Source organism: Oryza glaberrima, chromosome 8, assembly GCF_000147395.1.
Source record: "Oryza glaberrima chromosome 8, OglaRS2, whole genome shotgun sequence".
In the NCBI taxonomy this organism is placed as follows: Eukaryota; Viridiplantae; Streptophyta; class Magnoliopsida; order Poales; family Poaceae; genus Oryza; species Oryza glaberrima.
In genome coordinates, this window is record NC_068333.1 from 23,301,574 (window position 1) to 23,325,065 (window position 23,492).

General features: G+C 43.1%; 3 protein-coding genes and 1 pseudogene across 3 annotated transcripts; all 4 read right to left on the minus strand.

Moving 5' to 3' along the window:
* Nucleotides 1–1,171: 1,171 nt before the first annotated feature.
* On the minus strand, nucleotides 1,172–4,995 carry LOC127783142 (protein NRT1/ PTR FAMILY 5.10-like; annotated as a pseudogene).
* Nucleotides 4,996–6,209: 1,214 nt separating this feature from the next.
* Nucleotides 6,210–11,420, minus strand: LOC127781845 (ubiquitin carboxyl-terminal hydrolase 2-like). The gene is made up of 4 exons (XM_052308908.1): nucleotides 11,313–11,420; nucleotides 9,851–11,103; nucleotides 8,383–9,307; nucleotides 6,210–6,947 (listed from the first exon to the last, which is right to left on the minus strand). The coding sequence occupies exons 2-4, from the start codon at nucleotides 11,076–11,078 to the stop codon at nucleotides 6,716–6,718; spliced, it is 2,385 nt and encodes a 794-aa protein (XP_052164868.1). The 5' UTR covers nucleotides 11,079–11,103; nucleotides 11,313–11,420; the 3' UTR covers nucleotides 6,210–6,715.
* Nucleotides 11,421–12,424: 1,004 nt separating this feature from the next.
* Nucleotides 12,425–17,578, minus strand: LOC127781860 (ubiquitin carboxyl-terminal hydrolase 1-like). The gene is made up of 5 exons (XM_052308925.1): nucleotides 17,405–17,578; nucleotides 16,700–16,891; nucleotides 15,350–16,543; nucleotides 14,148–14,787; nucleotides 12,425–13,195 (listed from the first exon to the last, which is right to left on the minus strand). The coding sequence occupies exons 2-5, from the start codon at nucleotides 16,884–16,886 to the stop codon at nucleotides 12,964–12,966; spliced, it is 2,253 nt and encodes a 750-aa protein (XP_052164885.1). The 5' UTR covers nucleotides 16,887–16,891; nucleotides 17,405–17,578; the 3' UTR covers nucleotides 12,425–12,963.
* Nucleotides 17,579–18,305: 727 nt separating this feature from the next.
* Nucleotides 18,306–22,881, minus strand: LOC127781861 (ubiquitin carboxyl-terminal hydrolase 2-like). Its single transcript, XM_052308926.1, has 4 exons — nucleotides 20,886–22,881; nucleotides 20,239–20,350; nucleotides 19,726–20,142; nucleotides 18,306–18,953 (listed from the first exon to the last, which is right to left on the minus strand). The coding sequence occupies exons 1-4, from the start codon at nucleotides 22,390–22,392 to the stop codon at nucleotides 18,722–18,724; spliced, it is 2,268 nt and encodes a 755-aa protein (XP_052164886.1). The 5' UTR covers nucleotides 22,393–22,881; the 3' UTR covers nucleotides 18,306–18,721.
* Between the last annotated feature and the right edge of the window lie 611 nt (nucleotides 22,882–23,492).

The following is a 23,492-nucleotide window of genomic DNA, read 5'->3' on the forward strand; positions in this document are numbered from 1 at the left end:
CTAAAATATCATCGATGTTAGGGTTCCGTTAGCATCCTTCTATTAAGTGCTATAGAATAAACAATGCATTTAACGGCGTAGGATGGACGAAACCTTAACGGCAATGGCATTTCTGATACTAAATCATTTGTACAAATATTTTGTGGAAACTCGGACTCGTCAATAGCATGTTTTAGATTTGGGTGTTTGTCAATGGTATTTCTTGGATTTTCTCTTGAGATAATAGGTGGGTCCATGGTTCATTGGGTTCACAATGACAAACACACGTTTCTTTGAAGGTAGAGGTGCCTAATCCCGAAAGAAAGAGGGAGTGGATTTTAAACTCTCGAGAAGGCATATCTCTATTGTTTGCATGCTATCTAAATAATTATAAAAAATTAAGAAGTATATGTGATATATCACTGTTAAAATTTAACTTCTACAAATTAAAAAAACAAATTAAATTATAAATTGTTAATGTATATTAACAGTAAAAATAGTTTTTTTTGGCAATATGTAAAAGTTAAATTAAGAATGTTTGTGAGGTGATCTATCGTATTAATTTATCTTGTTAAAAAAATTAAAAAAAATTTAAATAGTTTCCTGTTAGAGAGGTGGTCATGTGCGTGGATCGCATGGTTGCTACCTAACCCTGCTTTGTTTTGGATGAACGCCAATATAATGGAAGGAGTACATGGAGGGGTGGAATTGAGGAATAGCGGCAGTTCTTTTGTGTTTTGTTTTGTTTTTTTGTTTTTTTTTTTGAAAAGTTCACTTAACTGCAAAATCGAATATAGAGTACAACTAAGGTATAAAACTAAGTGCAAATTAAGTTCCCCTTGGTCGCTGGTTTTGGCTAAACTACTTACGTGGTGCATTGATCTGGTCTATCGTCCTGCGTGGAGTCTTATTTGATGCATACAGTTAGAAAGAAACTAGTACTATTTCTGTTTCAAAATAATTATAATTTTATATTGTTTTAGCATATATCTTGAAGAAGCAATCCTTCTTCAAGATATAACTGGAGTACTAGCAAGTTTTTACCCAAATGACTGCTTTGCTTTTGAGCATGCCAGTATGGAATGGAATAACTATGAATTAGAGGGTGAATTATTTACATGATGCATAATCAATTAATCAGTCTGCAATCTGGATTGTCTGTCCGTACATGCATCGATCCGTCGTACTAGTATCATGCATGATGAGTATTAATACTACTGGTGTTTGATGGTACAAGCAGCGTCTTGTTCCTGTAGGCGTACGAGCGGGCGAAGCAGAGGAACATCGCGAGTGCGACGGCGCTGACGCCGGCGAGCAGCCAGTAGAAGTAGTCGAGGTGGCCGCGGTCGAGGTCGTCGGCGAATCACCCCTCGCCGCCGTCCCTCCTGGTGACGCCATCCAGCGCCGCGATGAGCGCGGCGCTGACGAAGCCGCCGATGCCCACGGCGCCGCAGTAGAGCGCCAGCCCGACGCTGCGCCGCCCCTCCGGCATCTCGCCGTGGAAGAACTCCTGCATCCCCACCGCCGCCAGCACGTCGGCCACCCCCATCGACGCGTACTGCGGCACCAGCCACGCCCAGCTCATCGCCGGCCGCCGCCCCGCCCGCGCCACCCCCAGCCGGCGCCCCTCCACCGCCGCCGCCGTCGCCACCGCCGCCAGCGACGTCGCCAGCCCCGCCCCCGTCCGCTGCAGCGTCGTCAGCCCGCTCGGGTTGCCCGTCGCGCGCCGCAGCGCCGGCACCACCGCGCGGTCGTAGATGGGCACGAACAGCACGATGGTCGCCGGCCCGATCGTCTGGAGCGCGGCGGGCGGCAGCTCCACGCCGCCGATGCGGCGGTCCAGCATCCGCCCCTGCTTGTTGAACAGCGTCATGATCTGCGCGTCCGCCACGCCGTACGCCACGCACGCCGCCCATATCGGAAGCAGGCGCCGCAGCGCGCCACGCGCATCCTCCTCCGACGACGACGATCGCTTGCCATCCATGGCGGTGTCGGGACGGGGCGGCGCGTAGAGGCGGTAGGTGGGGGTGCCGAGGAGGAAGACGGCGGAGGCGCAGGACACGACGGCGAAGGGGACGCCGAAGCCGACGCCCCAGCCGACGTTCTCCTGGACGTAGCTGACGGCGGCGATGGCGACGGCGACGCCGACGGCCATGGAGAAGAACCACCAGTTAAGAGGGAGCTGCGGGCGGCGCTCTCCCTGGGGTGGCCCGGGTCGAATTGCTCGGCGCCGAACGCCAACCCGCATGGCTTGTCGAATCCCTGAGCGAAGGCGACGAGGTAGAGCGAAACGTAGACGAAGATCACCTGTGCCATGGAAGGACGGCAGGCGGCGGCGGTGGCGGCGCACGCCGGCAGCGAGGACGCCACAGTCAGCATGCCAAGCCCCTGCAATCATGCGCCCATGCGCGTGAAGTCCAATCAAATTTGTATTTATCCGTTCTAAAATATTTGTAGTAATAAGTTTTTACCTTTAAAATTTATCATAAAATATAACTCCTTTGTACGTAGTTTATATATATCATTTTTTCAACCAATAATAATCTTCCGCCGTTCAAGTTTCCCTACCTAATAACTCCTCTTCTCAAAACCTTTGTCTATTTAATTCTACTTAAGATATAGATTTTTCTTAGCATTTTTTAAATGGTTAAAATGGTGTGTTCTTTGTAAAAAATTTTATATAAAGTTGCTTGAAATATCAAATTAATTTATTTTTAAAATTTGTAACAATTAAAACTTAATTCTAATAGTTTTCTCAGTTGAGTTTGAATTTTTCGGAGAAGGGTACTGATCACTCTCGAACGGACGTACGCACGTTCATTTCAATTAAATCACATTTGTTGTTTATTTTAAGAATGCACGCATATTAGTGAGTAAGATTAATACTCTACCAGTGGGAGTAACATTTTTAAGATAGGATTAACATAAGGTGGAGCAGGGAGATGGTGACAGTGTTTGATTTGATCGCTCAGTTGCGAAAGGGTCAGATATATAAGTACTTAAGCCATATTTGTTTCAGCTTAACATTATTATAATTTAGATTATAGAACTAGATTACTATAAGCTGGATTATAATAAGCCAACATAAAATAAGCTGCTAGTTAATTGTTTCTCTGGATTATTATCTGTTTGTTAGGTGTTAGTCATCCAATAATCTAAAATAAGCACCTTTAAAGTGGCTTACCAGATTATAGTAATCTGGCTTATAGATTATAATAATCTATCATAATAAGCTATCTGTTTGTTTTAGCTTACTTATAATAATCTAGATTATAATAATTCTAGGCTGAATCAAACAGCGCTTAATTAATTGGATGGACCAAACGTGTGAGCAGAGAGTTTTCTTCTTTTGACAGTGCTTGTACTAATTAATACGCGTCATCCACGTCTTTGTTGCTGGCAGATGCAGATCGATATGCACATTTCTATCTTTTCCATTATATTTTTGTCCTGATGATGACTACTAGTACTGTACTATCAATTACTAATTGTGTTCGTACGTTAATGGGCAATATAACAAGTGGTCAGAGGAGTATTAGTAGAAGTAACACGAATTTCATGGCAGACATGCTGGCATATACGGGGTGCTACTCCATTATTATTCATCGAGGAGTGGTAAGTACTAAATTAACATTGACAAAATTGAATAAACCACCAAATTATCACTTCTGTTTTGAATTTACCCTCAAAAGCTGATTTGTTACAAAGGCCAATCACCCAAACCCTTTTGTTGATAAATACTTACCATTATGGAGTCAATCAGCCAACGTGTACCCATAGTACTACCTTTATCCTAAATTACTTCTCTTTAGAATTTAAATTTTGTTCCAAAATACTTATCATTACGGAGTGTTAGTTGTCTTATTCAAAACCTTTTCAATTTTATCCTCAATAATAATTTCACTTCCTATAATGCATTATTCAATAAGAAGGAAAGAGCATGACCGTAGTTGATTGTCACTACTCATCGGCTCATCGCCATTGCCTTCAACCCTTAAGTTATTCAAGTTCATCTTTCTGCTTCAAACTACACTATCCGTCTAAAAAAATTAAATATTCAGAATCATAGCTAGAATTTATGTTTTTTGTAAGACAGAGAGTACAACAGGTATCGAGCTGGCTGATCTAGCCTTTGTTTATTTGCGTGCATGGATGGATTTGGTGGGTCAGCCTTTGCAGCAAATTGACTTTGGGTGGGAGTTGGAAAAAACAAGAGTGACCGTTGGGGTAGTTTTATTTACAATCTTAACAATAAATAATAACAAATGGATGGAGGAATATATAGTAAATAATAAATAAAATATTACCATGACGTAGAGGGTGCAGGCGAGGAGGATGGATGGGTAGCGGCCGAGGAAGGAGTCGGCGAGGACGGCGCCGAGGAGAGGGAGCATGCGCGCCGTCCCCGACCACGCGTTCGCCGCCGCCGCCGCCGACGCGTTCGATTGCCCCAGCGGCCCCGTCAGGTAGCTGATCAGGTTCGCCGACACGCAGTAGTAGGAGAAGCTGCAGCCCATCTCCAACACTGCAACAATTCATTAATCAATTAATTCCTCATGAAATCCAATCAAACTTTGCAAATTAAGGAACAAAATTAACCAAACCGAACAAACAAACATCGGTATACGCAGTACACACTCACCGGCGACGAACAGTGCGGAGCGCCAGCCGCCTGAGGTGGCGCGGTAGACCGGCCGCCCTCGGAAGTCGGACACGCCGGCGAGCGGCGGCTCCGGCGGCTGCGGCGGCGGCTCGTCACCCTCATTCGGAATAAGCAAGGGACGGCGACTGTCCATCGGATCGGATCACTCGTTGGTCGCTTTGGGTGTGCTAGTGCTAGTAGGATTTATAGGAGAGCACTGAGCACTCTCTCCAATTGAGAAGAATCAGAAAATGCTGCTGCTGTTATTGCCCTCGTCTCCTCCTGCTGCTGCTGTTCTTGTTCATGTCGAGTGAGGCAGAGAGGCCACCAACTATGGCACAATTATCCCCGAAAAAAAAACAAAAAACAAAAAACAAAAACAAACTATTGCATGATTTGCAAAAGATAGCGAAATCCAAACCGTCCATCTCCTTAACCCGTGATATATATGGGCATGAACCTTACCAAATTTTGGTAATGCTTGGCAATAGCAGCAAACTAAATGTATCAACTTTTTTGACAACTTTACTAAAATTTGGTTTGGTTGAAAATAACATCAACAGGCCCTATATTTCGGAGATATTTAAGAGCACCACGAACGAATCGACGACAAAGGAGTGAAGGACTGAGTAGTGAGTACCTAGGATGTACTACTGGACTATAGCAAATTAAAGGAGACGACAAGTAGCATCAACTGGGCCTTCTCCCCACCGATAATTCAACCACAGAACCAGCATCTTTAACTTTTAAAGCTGATGCAGGGGTGTTAGGTTTATGGCCACATTTTGCCACACTACATTTTTTATTGCCACAGTTCGTTAGATATGTGTTTAGTTCAGTCACAGTTGTGACTCGCCACACTTTTTCAATAGCATGTCCCATATGTCATAGACTTAATTTTCTTACCAATTTTACCACACTCTGTGGCTAGCAATTTATTCACCACACTTTTGTAACTACTATAACTTGCCTAGTTGTGGCAAAGTATGGCCGACAACCAAACACACCCTTAAAAGTCCATAGATAGTTTCGGATGGTGCTTTTTGATGATTAACGTGACACCCACATGGTGTATTGAACCGGTTGTCATCTCCTACGTGACGTCTATTGGATGAATACAATTAGAAAGAAAATAGTGGACCAATATGTCATTAACATCTCTTCCTCCTCTACCCTTGGTGCATGCAGATGAATAGCGATTGGCTTAAGCAGCCACGTTAGCTCGAGCTCCTTGTCTCCCCTTCCCCTAGCATCATGATCCGTTTCCTCTACTCTATCTCTAGCATCCCAGGCAGAATTAAATCGGGCCACATCGTGATTTTGCAACTTGACTTACACTGGTTTAGACTTATACTAGTTTTGACAGTTTAACGACAATTGATATCTGATTTTGCGATTGAGAAATATGAATGGAACATATAAAATGGACCCTTTTTTTTGTTCTTTCCTCTACCCATGATGGGGCCTGTTAGGGAGAAAATATTTTTTGCTAACACAGCACATGTCTCTCATCATCAATGGAGAATTGGAGATCATTAGGTGTTACATAATGTCCATCTAGGAAACAAGGGAAGAAAGAAAAAAAAAGTGCACTTGTTATTGCTATTTCAAGGTTCAAGTTTGTATCATCTTGCATATGATGTATCTTGCCATCACAAAAATATTGAGGCAAATTTCAAAGTAAATGTTCCATATCTCTATAGTACTGTAAAGTAATTGCAAATAACAGCAACATCCACAAAAACTGTACCAGGGGTGTAACTGTTACCTGTGCCTATATAGTAACTATATAGTAACCTTGTTCAATTCTCTAACGCTATATGTCCAACTATACTAATTTCTGTTTTCAAATGGAATCCTAACGCATTCATAACATAAAAAGGATGGATATGCATGCATGTAAGCAGATCAGATGGTCAAGAACAACTGAAATCCCTTAGCATGCCCATGTCGCGATCAAATTGAAGCCCTGAAATGACTCAGCCAAATTAACCTGATTAGAATTGGATTCTTGGTCGTCCAAAGAACGCTTGACAATCTGGCACACCTGCTTCCTTTGTGATTGCTATTCTGATTAGTTGAATTCTGGACATCTCAGTTTTCCATCCTCTCATAGAAAAGAAGATAAGCCTCGCACTTGAGAACTTCTTCTAAAGAGACTTCTCTGATGCTGTCATCACTTGCACGAAACCATGAGGAGGAGCCACTGGTCTCCTGCCGAGGACTTGCTCTCACATAAGCAAGGAAGTGCCCTGCATCGTTGCCAAGGCCGCGGTGCTCAACAACTCCAACTAGACGATAGCTGAGATTATCTTTGTCTTCTGAACTGAAAGATTAGAAAAAATAAAAAACGATGAAAAGCAGATTTTAACTCATTATAGCTACATGTAAACAGCAAACATCTTTCTTGTGTTAATATCCTTGTATTGAATATTGTTAATAATTATTCTATTATACAAAATACTACTAGTATAGATCATCTTAAGTGAATAACCATGTAATGTTACAAAAATAATCAACAAATAAGACACACTGATAATTTAAACAGGTATTAGGTTTACGAGTCCACCATACACTAAAAATACTGAAACAAAAAGTATTTCAAACAATTCAGTTTTTTAACAAATAAAAGTGCTGCCTGGTTAGTTATTTGAGGGCACACACCGACAAAAGAAAAGGAAAGAATAGAAGTTCCTAGATATTATAAATTGGATTTTAATTAGATTGTGATTGAAAAAATCCAGTGTAGTCAATGATACTCTGTTACAGTGGGTTGATTTAGGTAGGAAAATGAGTGTGATATCATATAAACACACCTAGAGTTACTCTAAGGGTGTACAATAGATGACTCTAAACTCTAAAGGTAGGATGAGCAAGAAAGCAGAGTACAGTCAAACCATGCTGTTAAAATCAAATCGCACTTGACTCCCCACTACAGTTGAATCATTCACATTATCACCTTGTTTTCTTTTTTCACATTTCACATAATAAGAGCATAACCATTGAAATTTTACTAGCAAGGGTGCCAGACAGCCATTCAAAATTTTACTAGCAAGGGTGCCAGACAGCCATTCACAGGTGCACCTAGGGAAAAATCCTAAATGGGTTAATAATGTTCAGTAAATCCCATGTGGGAGGGGGTTCATTGATCTGCTGCAGCTTAAGAATGTCTATTCACTTTACTGCCAATTTGTCATAGTCCAAATTGTCTCATTGCCTACTTAATGAGCTATTCCATACCAAATGCTCCCATGACAATTAAAACATTGGTTTTATCATTAATCCATGTTGGTCTGTCAGCAAGAAACAAGAGCAGTGCTATCCCATGTCCTAAACAACCTTTATGCTACACAAAACGAACTGGTTATACCAGGAAAATACAGCAGTCTGGTACTCTGGTGTCAATTCATTTTTTGCGTGGAACAGGAGATTGCTCAATTTAGAGCTTTACAGGTTGAATTGGACAAATAAAAAGCATTGCACACACAGTACAACAATCCACATGCTCATAACAGCAGAACAAGGAAACATAAATTACTCATTGATATGAAATGCTGGTGTCATCTAAAAGCATCACTTTGTGCTAGAGGTGTATTCTTAAAGTAGGAACAAATTAATAAAAAAAATATTAATTGGCTTACTGCCAATAAGATAGATATTTAAATTGGCTTAACACAATTAGAAGTTGTTGAACGCCAATGCCAATATATTTTCAAAAAAAAAAAAAAAAAAACAGAGATGAGGTATCGGTACGACGGTACCTGGGGTCCATAAACAGACCCATATCAAGGATCTCCTTAAATCTCACATGTCCTATCACCTTATGAGGTCCCAACAAAGATCTCATCAGATGAATGACTAATACAGGTGGCAGCTTGCTAATAAAATGTTTTTTAATTCCACCTTTATTCCAATCTTTCTGCTCATTTTGGTTTTCTTCCACTTGGTGTGCACCATGATGAAGCTTTACTTGCTCCCCCCTTTCCTCACTTAGTATGCTGGCATTTTGATCCTGGCCGCTCAACCGGTTGGCCTGTTTCTCAGCTGGAATGCAACTAGGTTCAGCTTCTTGAACACCTTCATGGCATTCAGGTCTTCCGTTGGATTGCTCGCTTCGGCATGTTATCTTCTCTGACAGTTCACTCTGGTCTCCATCAACTGTTATGTCCTCATTGGTACTTGACATCATAGGATTACTGTATTTACCTAGATTGATGCCTGGCTTCTGAGCAACCTTGGAGCAACTCTCACAAGTCCATTCTACCATCTCTGCTTCAAAATGCAATTCCAAATACTTGTTTATTGATGCAAGAGAGTTGATACCCTGCGCGTTATCGCAAGAAATGTCACTACTCCGACTTTTCCTAACTTCTACTGAGAAAGTGTCAGTCTTGGCTTCTGAACTAACTTCTGGCTCACTGAACACATCATCAAGAACAGCACTGACATTTTTCCCTACATCACTTCCTGATTCTATCCATGCATTCTCTTTCCTTAGTGGAGGCCCTATATCTTCTGGAACATGGGCATCTGTTTTTGTCAAATCCATTTCCTCAACTTTGACATCAGGTAACATGTTTTGAGGAAGGAAATCAACAGTCTCCCCTTGGACTTTATCCTTCTGAGTCTGCAAAGGGCGACATACAGCATCCTTGCTATGAAAGATCTGTTCAACTTTAGTAGAATCTGCAGAATCAAGCATATAATTTTTTTTGTCCTCATCAGTATCTTCATGAAATCAGCAACCATCATTCTCTACATGGTCTGAAATACAGTCTTTATCCTCTATATTTGATTATTTGAAATTTCTTTTCTTCAAGGATTTCTGTGTACTTTAAGTTAACCAACAATTTGGAGCAAAATTTATTATATGAAGACAAGGAGAACTCAAACACCTAGAGCTATCTTCCAGTGGCAAGAATAACTACTGCACTGTAACATACAGCTATGACATGCTATAATTGCAGAAACATCCTGCAGGTTCTAATATTTCTGTAGTATATTTAACAGTCAAGCCATTAACTCTTTCCGAAAAATGCCCTTTTTCTTATATTGAGCAAAAACTAACAAATAATTGTGGTAATATCAGAGTTTTCTGCATTCACTCAAGAAAAATTCCATGTTCTGAGACACCCAACATGTTGCAGGCACTGTTAAAAAAAAATGTTGCAGGAATGTTGAACATTGTTTTCCTTTCCTTTCATTAGGCACAGGAGCACATAAACTTACCAACTTTCAAAGGCTCAGAAGTTTTCACCAATACCACATCTTCCAATTCTGAAGGACTTTGAGAATCACTGTCTTCAGCAATAGTATGAATCTTTTCTGGGTTACGCTTGTCAACTTCTAGTTCAGCATGGATCTTCTGTTGAGATTTATATCCTTTAGTCCTCGGTGGAGATGCAATACTTTTGGATTGAGTTGGTGGAAGGGGCACCGAGAGATCATGGAATGCAACATGTGAAACTGAACTAAATGAGCAACATTTACACGATATGTGAGAAGACAGCTGACCACCAAAAATGGAATCAATAACTGTAGGAGTCACTGCATCATCTTGCATGTTAGGAGGATTCGTCCCCCTGTCCTCCTCATCCAATTTTTTTCGCAAACAGCAAAGCAATTCATGGTTATCTTGCATAAAAGCTCCTACGAACCGTGAGTCCGACTTGCGTACATAAGCCAAGAGCCAAGTCATGTCCAGCAGGCCTCCTGTATTGTTCACACCGTATGTCTGATCAAAAAGATCGTACAGTATTGTACCAAGGGTCCCCAGTGGAGTGTCCGGTCCTAACATCCTTGCCCGCAGCTTTCCAAGCACAAGGAGGCACTGCACCAATGAATTAAAGTAGCAGGTGTTTCCAAGATTCAGTATCCCTTTGATAGCATGGGCATGCCCATCAGCTAACCCAGACACATGTGACCTCTGTCGTAGGCTTTCCCCCATCATCATCCTTAACGCTGATTTCGCTGGGCTCTCTTCGCGCGGCACCCCATTGTTGTCAGCCATCCCCCCATCATCATCCTTAACACCGATGTCATAGGCTTCTTCACACTTGAAGCAGTACACCCGATTCAATCTCTCATAGTACAAAGCAATCGAATGCTCTTCTTCGTGCATGGCGTGGATACAGGCGTGGTTGGCGCAGAGGCGCAACTCGCATTCCAAGCACACCATGATATCGTTCGCCGCGGTGACGTCGCAGGTGTAATCACCGCACACCGGGACGTCCTCGGAGAACCTGAGCCCCGACACGATGTAATCGACGTGATCCTGGTCAGACATGAAGTGCTCGCACCGCTCAACGCCGGTGCCGCTGGCCTCCAGCAACATCGCCTGGAACCACTCAGAATCGTCCGCCGCCGCCGACGCCGACGCAGCCGGCGGCTCCAGGCGCGGGGATTTCCACGGGCTCCCGGCAGTATCCGCCGCCCTTGCCCTCTTCCCCTCTTCCATCGCGTCTTAAACCCCAATTCAAACCCTACAGATTAGCGAGATCAATCAACATAACCAAAAAAAAAAGTGAGAATCCACCAACAGGATCGGAAATCGAACATGAACAGCGCCGCGGCGAATCCGCACACCAAAAAAAAATAGAAAAAAAAAACACCAACACCCACCGATCAAACCGCCCATCGGCGACGAACAGCGGGGTTTAGGGGGTGTGTGGAAATGTGGGAGGAAACTTACCGGAAGAAGCGAGGAGGACCCGGAGTCGACTAGCGCCGCGGGGTGAGGCGTCCGCGACGGCGACGGCGAGAAGTTGGAGGAGGAGAGGAGGGGGGGAGAGCGGCGAAGGCGGCGTCGCTGGTCGGGGACGGCGGCGCTCGGGTGGGTGTATATTGGGCTAAATGGGCCTAGGTGGCCGTCGTGAGTTCAACGGAGCCCATGGAAAGTATATATTTCCTCCTGTGAAAAATGAAAGTAAATTTCGAAATGCCACGTATACTACCTTCGTCCTAAAATGGTTTGACCACGGATATTAAAAAAGTAGGTGAAAATAATGAAGGAAAGTTGTGATTAGTTAAGTAGAGAAAGTAGATGAGAAAATTAGTGGATAATGTGTGTGATTGGTAGAGATGATGACAGGTGGGTAGATAAATAGCTTCATTTTTAGAAAAACTACTATGCTAGAAATAACATAATTTTGGAACAGAAGTAGTATCTTTTTAATAGAAAGCATGTATATACTCATGGCATATAACCGCAGAGTTTATGATATGTGAAATAATATTTCAAAGTAATAGAGAGTTAACCCAATCATCTGAATTTTTAAAAAACAAATAATTTAAAATTCTGTAGACACCTTATGGCATGAAAATTTAATTAAATATATTATCTGGATTATATGGGTGTGGATTTTCTGGAATCCTGGGACTATAATATCAGAAATTCAGGGTTGCATGCCACAAGTTATACTAAGGTTGGATTATGCAACTTTAAGTTATCTTAAATTTACTTAAAAGAACCCTCTTTCCAGAATTCCATGTTCTCCTTTTTATGCTTTTCTTTTCCAAATGAGGTTCAGTTTTTTCATTCGTGATGTCAGGCCAACTCGATTGCACAACACTTGGGCAACACCAACGCTATAAATTGACACCTCCAAGAGAGTTAGTTAAAAACAAATCCTCCTCTTGATTGCTTCAGAAGAACAGCAGTGATGCAAACAAAGCAAATGTCCATCTCATCATCAAGACATCAGCGGAGCAGTAGGGTCTCATACTCTAATTGCATGTCACATTGTATCCATTCTTTCCTTTCAAAAAAAAACATTGTATCCGTTCAGAAAAGATAGGTCCAAAGAATTGCTCTTGTTATCTCTACTACTTCTCAAGGTATATGATTGTATCTGAATCATCTTGCATACAATGTATCTTGCCATCACAAAAATATTGAGGCAAAGCTCAAGGTATAAAAGAAAATGTGTTCCTGATTTTACAGTACTGTAAAGTAACTACAAGTAACAGTAACATCCGACAAAATTGTACCAGTGCCTATATATTCATCTTGCTCAATCCTCTAATGCAAAATGTCCAACTTTGATGTTTTCTTTTCAAATGAATTCCTAATATCGTCCTCATGGACAAAAGAGAAGTGGAAATAATCAGTTGTTCAAGAACAACCCAAATCTCTCAACTGGTATGTACGTGTTGCGCTCATGCAATGACTCAGACAAAAGCAACGAAATTCAACTTGATCACGAGCCTACGTCAGTACAGTATGTACACTGATTAAAATTGAATCCTTCGTGCCCAAATAATGCTTGATAATCTGAAAACATCTGCTTCCTTTGTGATTGCTATTCTGATTAGCAGCTGGTGGATACAGGATTCCAGACACCTTAGCCTTCAATCCTCTCATAGAAAAGAAGGTAAGCCTCGCGCTTGAGAACTTCTTCTAAAGAGACTTCTGTGATATCGGTATCACTTGCACGAAACCATGAGGAAGAGCCATTGGTCTGCTGCGGAGGACTTGGTCTCACATAAGCAACATAATGCCCTGCATACATGCTAGGGCCCAGGTGCTCAACAAAACCAACTAGACGATAGCGGGAATTGTCTCTGTCCTCAGAGCTGAAGATTAGAGAAAATAAAGATGATCAGAGCAGATCTAAGGCTTTTAACTCATTATAGCTCGATGTAAATAACAGAACGCCTGTCCTTGTAACTGAATATTGTTAGCGAGGTATCTGTCAGTTAAAAAGACTGGTCTAAATCATCTTAAGCGAATAACCATGATGTTATGAAAATCAACAAATAAACAGTCATAATTTCAACAATCCAATGGAAAATGTTAGGTTTGTTTATATCCATCATACACTAAAATACTAAAACAAGAACAGAACTATATCGAACAGCCCGGACTTCTAACAAAATAAAAAGGTTTCCAGGTTAGCCATTTGAAGGCACACCCCTAAAGAAAAAGAGCTAAAAGCTTCTAGCCTAGAGTTAATCTAAGGATGTATGATCTGATCTGACTGTAAAGGGTAGGCAAGAGCAAGAGAGTACAATCAGATCGGGATGTTAAAATCACCCAAAATTCAAATTATTTGATTACCCAAATCACAATTAAATTCCCCAAATGTAGCAGAATCATTCACGTTGTCACCTTGTTTCGTTGTAATCATTTCATAATATCAGCGTAACAATTGAAATTTACTTGCAAAGGGAGCTAGACAGCCATCAAGAAGCACACCATTTCTTATTTAACTATGGTTAATTTTACAGGAGACATCTAGAATCTAGATTACAACTTGACACACCATACAATAATCCACATACTCATAGCAAGAAAACATGAGAAATGGACTAAATTACTTTGACCTGCAATGCTAGTGTCATCTGAAAGCATCCTTTTAGGGGAGAAGTGTAAAACAAATGGGAACAAATTGAGAAAAATAACATTTATCAGCTTACTACAAATAAGAAACTTAATTACACGGGCATAGAACAAACAGAAATCTAATAAACATCATCAGTCATATGTTTTCGGAAAAAAACAGATGCGGTTGTCACTTGTCACTACCTGGGATCCATGAACTGCCCCACATCAAGGATTTCCTTAAAGCTCACATGTCCTATCACCTTCGTTAAATCCTCCAAATATCTCATCAGATGAATGGTCAATACAGGTGGCAACTTGCGAATAAGACGTGTTTGAATGGGACATTCATTCTTATCTTTCTGCTCATTTTGGTTTTCTTCCACTTGGTGTGCACTCTTCTCTAACTGTTCACTCTGGTCTCCAGCTGTTGTGTCCTCCTTAGTACTTGACATGATGCCTGGCTTCTTAAGAACTTTGGAGCAGTTCTCACAGGTCCATTCTATCTCTGTTTCAAGATACAATTCCAAGCATTTCTCAATCGATGCAAGAGAGTTGATATCATGTGCCTTGTCATAAACAACATCGCTAATCTGAGTTTTCCCCTTGTCTTTTGTAGTAACTTTTGCTGAGGAAGCGGTCATCTTGGCTTCTGTACTAACCTCTGGTTGAACAGCAGTGTCATTTTTCTCTTCGCTTAGTGGAGAAACAAATGATGGTGAAGCAGGATCTTCTGGAATGCGGGGAAGGACATCAACAACCTTTCCTTGGACCTTATCCTTTCTAGTCTGCAAAGGACCACCTGCATCCATGCTATGAGATATCTGTTCCACTTTGGTAGAATCTGCAGAATCAAGCATATAAGTTTTTAGTTTTGTCCTCAACAGCTACTTCCTGAAACCAGCAATCTTCATTCTCTACATGGTTTGAGAACCTTTATCCTCTACATTTGATTATTTGAAGCTTCTTTTCTTCAAAGATCTCCACATGTACTCAAGTTAACCAACAATTTGGAGAAAAAAAATTATTATACGAAAACAAGGACTCAAAACCCCGAGCTATCTCCCCTTGGTGATAATTATTCCCACACTTGTAACAAAAATCTATGCCATGTTAAAACTGCCGAAACATCCTGCTAATGTAAACATCCTGTTGTGCAGTCCATGTATGAATCAAGTCTTTAAACATTTTTCTTCATGTAGCTAGTACGACAGCGCCGTTCCAGAAAATGCCCTTTTTTCCTATCTTGAGCAAAAACTAACAAACAATACTGGTACTATCAAAGGTTGCTGTGCTTATTCATGAAAAGTTCTATGTTCTGACTTCTGAGACAGCATGCACATTTGTAGGATTGTTCAACATTGTTTTCCCTTCCTTTAATTAAGCACACAAGCATATAAGCTTACCAACTTTTAAAGGCTTTGATCTTTTCACCAAGAACACATCTTCCAATTCTGAAGCAGGACTCTGAGTCTTTTCATTGTCACTTTTGTGTTTGTCTATTGCTGAAAGCAGGTTGATACGAATCTTCCGTGGAGATCTGCGACCTTTAGTCCATGGTGATAATTCATCACTTTTGGCTGGAGACTCCTGTGGTAGTGGCACTGAGAGATCATGGAATACATCATGGGAAAGTGATCTAACTGAGCAATGTTTGCATGAACTGGTAACAGACAGCTGACCGCCAAAAATGGAATCAATAACTGTAGGAGCCACTGCACTGGGAGCACCGGCTTGCATGTTAGACAGCTTCATTGCCCTCTCCTCCTTGTCCAAACCAGTGCGCAAAATGCAAAGTGCTTCCTGGCTATCATGCATACCATTGCCTTTAAACTCTGGGTTCAGCATGCGTACACAAGACAAGAGCTTCTCTGGGTCCAGCAGGCCTCCTGCATTATTTACACTGTCTGCATCATCAAAGAGAGATCGCAGTGAGCTACCAAGGAGCCCCAATGGAGCATCTAGTCCTAATATCCCTGCCCGCAGTCTTCCAAGCACAAGGAGGCACTGCAGCAATGAATTCAAGTAGCATGTATTTCCAAGATTCGGTATCCCTTTAATAGGACAGGCATGCCCAATAACTGACCCAGATGCATGATCACCTGCCACATTGTCAACTCTCATTCCCTTCTCATCCTCCTCACGTAAACTGATGAAATAGTCATCCTCGTTGTCCATTACCACCCCAAAATGCTCAGTTCTGATGAAATAGCACTCTTCACACGCGAAGCAATACGCCACATGTGGCTTTTTGTACACCAAAGCAACCCAATGCTTGTTGATCGAGGCGTGCCATTTCCCGTGTGTAGTGCAGAAACGCGATTCGCAATCCAAGCACACCGAGATTTCCCTCCCCTCAGTATTGTCACAATTGTCAGCATTACACATTGGGGTGTCATCGCAGGTCTTGATCAGTGCTATGGCCAAATTAATGTCATCCTCCCCATACAAGACGTGCCGGCACCGCCGAGCACGGCAGTCGCCGCCGACCGATGCCATCCATTGTAACGCCACGACTTTCTCCCACCAATCGTTCACATCCAGCGCCGTTGCCGCAGTATCCCCTGGCCTTGCTGCCTTCTTCTCCACGTCTATCACGCCTGAAATCGCAAGAATCAAAAGCCAAAAAAACTCGCGTGAATCCAGAAACCCCAAATAATCGGTAAGGACTAGGGATGAGAACATGAACCAAGAACTGAAGAAAGCGAAAATAGGAGGAGGAGGAGGAGGAGGAGAACAAGATCATAGAAGTTCACCGAGAGAGGCAGCATTTGGGTCATCGAGCTCCTTGCTCGGATTGTTTTTGATCAACCCAAGCAAGGACTTGAGACCGACTCCAGATTCGGCCTGATCTGTCGTCGTCGGAATTCGGTGCACCAGGCGCGGGGATTTCCGCGGGCTCTCGGCAGTATCCCCCACCCTCGGCCTCTTCTCGTCGTCCATCACGTCTGCAATTGCAACAATCACAAGCCAAAAATTCTCGCGTGAATCAATAAACCCCGAAGAAAACCAGAACGAATTAGGGAAAAATCCATAAACCTCAAAGCACGCCGCATGAGTTCACCAAAAAAGGAGACCGCGAGGAGCAACCAATAACAGAGCGAGGAGCAACCAAACCAAGAAAAAACCGAAAGAAATCGGGAAAAAAATTCCGAGAGAACTCCACCATAGGAGAGCAAGGGGCGAGCAGCATTTGGGCCATTAATTAAGCAAGGGAAGAACAACGCGAGGAGATTCTAGGGACTAGAAACCGAAATAATCGGAGAAACCAGAGAGAACTCCACCAATAATCGAACCATTCCGGCGAGGACGACCAGCAACCACCCGCGCCCCGCCGCGGATTCGCGAACCAATAAACCCCCACCCAAAAGCGCGCGATCAAATCAAACCCCCCGCGTCGGCGACGAGCAGCAAAGCATCACAGAGAGAGGGGGGGAGGAAATGCGGGTGCGAGAACTCACCGGAGCACCGCGCGCGTGCTCGGAATCTCGAACCCCGGCGCGCGCTCGAGCTGGGGAATCCGGCGACGAGGGCTCGCGAGGAAGCTTGGAGGAGAAGGCGGAGACGGAGGAGGGAGAGAGCGAGAGGAGGAAGAAGAGGGTGGCGGTGGCGTGCGGCGCGTTGGGCTTTTTGGCCGGTTTGTGTTAATCACCTCCGGGATTCGTGACCGCGTGAGCCCTGCGTTTTATTCATCGATCGTGGGCCTAATGGGCCGAGGTCGTCCTGGCCTCGCGGCATGATGGGCCGGGCCCAACGATGAGATGGGCTTTCGTCTTGCTCTACTGCCGTAACGATATTGAGGCTGTGTTTAATTGCTAGGATTGGAAACCTTCTATGATTAATTAATTAATATTATTAAAAATATTTTTAAAAATTATTATTATTAAAAATACTTTAGAAATAGATTAGTATGATTTTTTTTAAATAATTTTTTTACAGAATTTTTTTGCAAAAAACATACCGTTTAGCAGTTTAGGAAGCGTGCGCATGGAAAAGGAGTAAGTAGAGGTCAGGAATACGAAGAAACAAACTCACGCCGAGTGTTGTCTCATTCTGTAAAACTTATTCTTTTTTTTTATATGTTTTTCATATCTAGTCTGATTTTTTGATCTGTAGAAAAATAAAGTGTGTGGTGTGGTATGCGTCAGTGGTGGTGTGTTTGCACTTTCCACATGCCTCCATGTAATTAAAAATGAAAAGAAAAATAATCCTCCCCTCATTATTCCTTTGGGAGAACGGTGATGCTAAACAGAACGCACGATATCTCAGAATCAACGGTGACCATTGGAACAGCATGTTCTCACCCTCCCATGTTGGCATGTTATGTCATGTTCATCCAGATTCCAGAAAGCAATGGAAGAAAGAAAGAATGCTCTTGTTATTGCTACTTCAACGAGTATCTGAATCACCATGCATACAGTGTAGCTCAACAAATCAAATGATATGTTACAAATTTTCCATAGTACTGTACAGAAATTGCTAACAACAGTACAATCCGACAAAACTGTACCAAAGGCCTAATGCATTCTTCTCGGACAAAAAGGAAGATAAGAATGCCTGTAACTAGATCAGCTAGTCAAAGAACAACCGAAATCTGGAACGTATATGTTGCGGCCAAATTGAAGTCCTGCAATGACTCAGCCAAAGCAACAGAAATCATCTTGATCGCAAGCCAACAGTCAGTATGTACAAATTTGAACTGGATTCTTGGCCATCCAAAGAATCCTGTGTGATTGCTATTCTAATTAGCAGCTGGTAGATATAGAATTCCACACATCTCAGCCTTCCATCCTCTCATAGAAAAGAAGGTAAGCCTCGCACTTGAGAACTTCTTCTAAAGGGACTTCTCTGATGTCGGTGTCACTTGCCCAAAACCATGAGGAAGAGCCATTGGTCTGCTGCGGACGACTTTGTCTCACATAAGCAACAAAGTGCCCTGAATCTTTGCCGTGGCCATGGTGCTCAATAACACCAGCTAGACGATAAATTGAATTATCTTTGTCCACTGAGCTGAAAATTAGAGGGGGGAAAATCAGACCAGGCGTAAGACTTTTTTAATGTAAACAACAGCACGTCTTTCTTGGCTAAAATATCTTTGTAAATGAATATAGTGTTAGCGAGAAACCATTGTGGATGGTTTTTTTATGTAGGCTGTTATTTTAAAAGACAAGGATCTAAAGAACAGTGAACGATACTCTGCTACAGTGAATTTACTTTGGCCAACATGATGGATATTATCAACAAGCCTAGAGTTACTCTGAGGATGTATAACCTGACTCTAAAGGATAGGAAAGAACAAGAGAGTAGAGAGCAATCAAAATTGGGTCCTTAAAATAACATAAATTCAAATTACTCTAAAATCCAAATCGCACATAATTCCCCAAATACAGTTGAAACATTTACATTGTCACCTTGTTTTCATTTCGCAGGAAAACAGCTTACTGTTGAAAATTACTAGCAAGGGGGGCCACAAAACCGTCAACAAGCAATCCATGTCTTATTTAGTTATGGTTAATGTTACACGAGGCATCTAGATGACACACTGAAATGCACAGTACAAATAATCCACAATTCCACATACTCATAGAAAGAAAGCATGAAAAATATGTCACCCAAAAGCAACCTATTGCAGGAGAGATGTATTCTTAAAGCAAAACGAACAAATTAGGAAAAATAATATTTATTAGCTTACTACAAATTAGAAACTTATTTAAACTGGCAGAGAATCATTAGAACGGTTACATTTTTTGTCGAAAAAAGAAATAAATGCAGTAATCAGTACCTGGGGTCCATGAACAGTCCCACATCAAGGATTTCCTTAAAGCTCACATGTCCTTTCACCTTATCAGACTGCAACAATGATCTTTTCAGATGAATGACTAGTACAGGTGGCAGCAGGCTAAGACGTGTTTGAATTACACTTTTATTCAGCTTCTGAGCAAACTTGGAGCAGTTCTCACAGGTCAGTTCTACCGTCTCTGCTTCAAAATGCAGTTCCAAGCACTCCTCAATCGACGCAAGAGAGTTTATATCCTGTGCCTTGTTACAAATAATATTGCTGCTCCGAGTTTTCCCCTTGTCTTTTGCAGTAACTTTTGCTGAGGAAGTGGTCACCTTGGCCTCAGTACTAACTTCTGGCCGAACAGCACTGCCATTTTTCTCCACATCAATACCTAATGCTACCCGTGCATCATCTTCCCTTAGTGGAGAAAAGGTTGGAGCTGGAGCAAGATATTCTGGAATGTGGGAATCTGCTCGTGTTGCATCCATTCCCTCAACTTTGGCATCCGACAACACGTTTTGAGGAAGGAAATCAACAGCCTTTCCTTGGACCTTATCCTTCTGAATCTGCAAAGGGCCTTGTACAGCATCCTTGCTTTGTGAGATCTGTTCCACTTTAGTAGAATCTGTAGAATGAAGCAAATAAAATTTTAGTTTTGTCCTCATCAGCTGCTTCATGAAACCAGCAAACTTCCTTTTGATTATTTGAAGCTTCTTTTTTTTTCAACGATCTCCGCACGTACTTAAGTTAACCAACAAATTGGAGCAATATTTATTATACAAGGAGGACTCAACTCCCTTAGCTATCTTCCCAGTGCCAATAACTGCTACACTGTAACGAAAAACATTGCCATGCTAAATTTGCTGAAACATCCTGCTTGTCTAATGTAGACGTCCTGAAAGTTCTGGTATTTCTGCAGTCCATGTATAATCAAGTCCTTGAACATGTTTCTTCATTTATCTAGTAAAACAGTGCCATTCTACAAAATGCCCTTTTTCTTGTCTGGAGCAAAAAATCACAAATAATAGTGGTACTATCACAGTTTGGTGTGTTCGGTCATAGTTTTACGTTCTGACTTCTGAGACACCATGCACGTTTTTGCAGGCCTGTTCAACATTCCCTTCTGTTCCTTTATTTAGGTACATGAACACATAACTTACCAACTCCCAAAGGTTCTGATGTTTTCACCATGACATTCTGAGAATCACCGTCTTCAGCAATTGTACGAGTCTTTTCTGTGTTCCTCTTCCGTTGAGATCTGCGACCTTTAGTGATCCATAGTGGTTCAACACGTTTGGCTAGAGGTTTCTTCGGTGGTATTGGCATTGAGAGATCATGGAATACTATACCATGTGAAACTGAACTAAGTGAGCAGCATTTGCATGTCTTGGTAACAGACAGCTGACCGCCAAAAATGGAATCAATGACGGTAGGAGCCTCTACACTGAGAGCACCATACTTCATCAACCTTTCCTCTTCATCCAAATTAGTGCGCAAACGGCAAAGCGCTTCATGGCTGTCATGCATAGAAGTGACTTGAGACTCTGGGACAAACATCCGTACTCTACGCAAGAGGCCACTTGGATTCAGCAGGCCTCCTGAGTTATTCACACTGTCCGTATCCTGAAAGAGATATCTCAGTACTGTACCAAGCCTCCCCGTTGTATCTTCAGGTCTTAACATCCTTGCCCGCAGCCTTCCAAGTGCAAGGAGGCACTGTACCAATGAATTCAAGTAACAAGTGTTTCCAAGATTTGGTATCCCTCTGATAGCATGGGCATGCTCAATAACTGACCCAGATGCATCACCAGCTGTTGCATTGTCAACTGGCATCTCCTCCTTATCCTGACCACCGAGGAAAACGATGCCTTTACACACAAAGCAGCACACTATATATGGGCTTTGGTAAATCAAATAATTCCAGTGCTTGGTGCTCTTGGCATGCACATCGGCATGTCCACTGCAGAACGGGTTTTCACATCCCAAGCACACCAAGATCAGGCTCCTCCCAGTGGTATCACACATGGAATCACTACACGCCGCGGCGATATCGCTTAACATGATCCTTTTTATGACCCGAGCAACATCACCCTTCTTATACACATGACAGCACCGCTGGGGACTGACATTGCTGGTTAACACCGCCATTGTGCCGCCTCCAGAACCAGCCCCTGTCGCCGCAGATGCATGACCACCTGCCTCATTGTCAACCTTATTTCCCTTCTCATCCTTCTTAGGGGTACTGATTGGGAAGAAATCCTCATCGGCCGTCCCCCCAAACCTCACACGGCTGATGAAATAGGTGTCTTCGCATGAGAAGCAATACGCCACATTGGGTCTCTTGTGCATCAAAGCAACCCAATGCCGGTTCATCCGGGCGTGCCATCTCGCGTGTAGAGCGCAGAGACTCGAACCGCAATCCAAGCAAACCAAGATTCCCCTCTCCTCAGTGGTGCCACACTTGAAAGAATCACACGCTGGGCCATCAATGGAGGCCTTGATCAGTGCTATGCCCAGATCAATGGTAGCCTGGTCACACGAGACGTGCCGGCACCGCCGAATACTACTACTGTCGCTGGTTAACCCCGCCGCTTCCTCCAACGGATCGCTTCCAGAAGAGCGCCGCTTCAGGCGTGGGGATTTCCCGGCCCTCGCTTTCTCGTCCATCAGGCCTGCAATTGCAAGAACCACAGGACTAAAAAAATTCGCTTAAATCCATAAATCCAAAGAACCAGTACGGATTAGGGGATGGACTCATGAAACCAAGAAAGCAAATGAGGAGAAACAAAAGAAAAAAAAACAGCATTTGGGCCATCAAGCTCGCATCAATCAAGAACTTCGGGAAGAACACTACGGACAAGGAATGGACCAAGAAATCGAACGAAGAAGAGATGCAGAGAGAACCCCGCCAACAATACAGGGCGAAACCGGACATCCCGGAGAGCACCAAGAACAGCGCCGCGGCGGATTCGGGAGCCAAGAAAACCCAACATGCGCGATCAACCAACCAACCACCATTCGGCGACGAGCAGCAGGACCAGGGGAGGAAATGCGGGGGCGAAGACTCACCCCAGAGCACGCGAGGAGCCGCTCGGAATCGAGCAGAGAGCGAGATGGAGAGGTCGCGATGAGGCGAGGAGAAGTTGGAGTTGGAGGGAGGAGGAAGCGAGAGGCGAGAGCGGAAGGGCGGCGGCGGCGGTGGTGGTGGTGATGAGGATGGTGGGCTTGGACGATTTCTGTTAGAAATAAGTCCACTTGTCATCCCTCTTCTTTACATCAAGTTTAATTAAAATCCCTATAAATACTAGGAATCTTCACCAATCACCACCCTTCATTTTCGCAAAACCGTCTAATTTAGGTAGAATGAGCACTGGCATCCTAATCAGCAAAAGAAGTAAAAAAAACATTGGATTCACATGTCAGCCACAACTTCTTTCTTCACCCTCTTTTTTTTCCCCAAACCACGCATGCTTGTTTATGGGGTGGCGGTGAGGAAGGCGGCGAGCGAACCTATCCAAGCTTGAGCTCAAGCGGCCTGCGTGCGAGAAAGGCGGAGGCAGGATAGCTAGGGGGAGGTGGTCGGCAAGCTCGTCCGAGCTTGAGCTCACTTAGCCTTCATGCGAGTGAGATGGAGGTGGCCAACGAGCTTTTTCGAGAAGAGGAGGGAGACAAGGGGGCCAGCGAGCTTCCTCCACTATGGCACGCCGCTCCTTATGGTGCCGAAGAAGATGGGCATAAACTCCAAGGCGGAGGTGGCCCCGTGAGCC

Bases quoted from the DNA above. Each gene is read 5' to 3' on its own strand.
- LOC127781845 (XM_052308908.1), bottom strand. From the start codon at position 11,078: ATGGAAGAGGGGAAGAGGGCAAGGGCGGCGGATACTGCCGGGAGCCCG. The intron at 9,308-9,850 runs GTAAGTTTATGT...TTGATTCTGCAG, and splicing joins TTCTGAGCCTTTGAAAGTTG to ATTCTACTAAAGTTGAACAG. The intron at 6,948-8,382 runs GTACCGTCGTAC...CTAATCTTTCAG, and splicing joins GGTCTGTTTATGGACCCCAG to TTCAGAAGACAAAGATAATC.
- LOC127781860 (XM_052308925.1), bottom strand. From the start codon at position 16,886: ATGGACGACGAGAAGAGGCCGAGGGTGGGGGATACTGCCGAGAGCCCG. The intron at 16,544-16,699 runs GTGAACTTCTAT...TTGCGATTTCAG, and splicing joins CCCAAATGCTGCCTCTCTCG to GCGTGATAGACGTGGAGAAG. The intron at 13,196-14,147 runs GTAGTGACAAGT...TCTAATCTTCAG, and splicing joins GGGCAGTTCATGGATCCCAG to CTCTGAGGACAGAGACAATT.
- LOC127781861 (XM_052308926.1), bottom strand. From the start codon at position 22,392: ATGGACGAGAAAGCGAGGGCCGGGAAATCCCCACGCCTGAAGCGGCGC. The intron at 20,351-20,885 runs GTAAGTTATGTG...TTCATTCTACAG, and splicing joins ATCAGAACCTTTGGGAGTTG to ATTCTACTAAAGTGGAACAG. The intron at 18,954-19,725 runs GTACTGATTACT...TCTAATTTTCAG, and splicing joins GGACTGTTCATGGACCCCAG to CTCAGTGGACAAAGATAATT.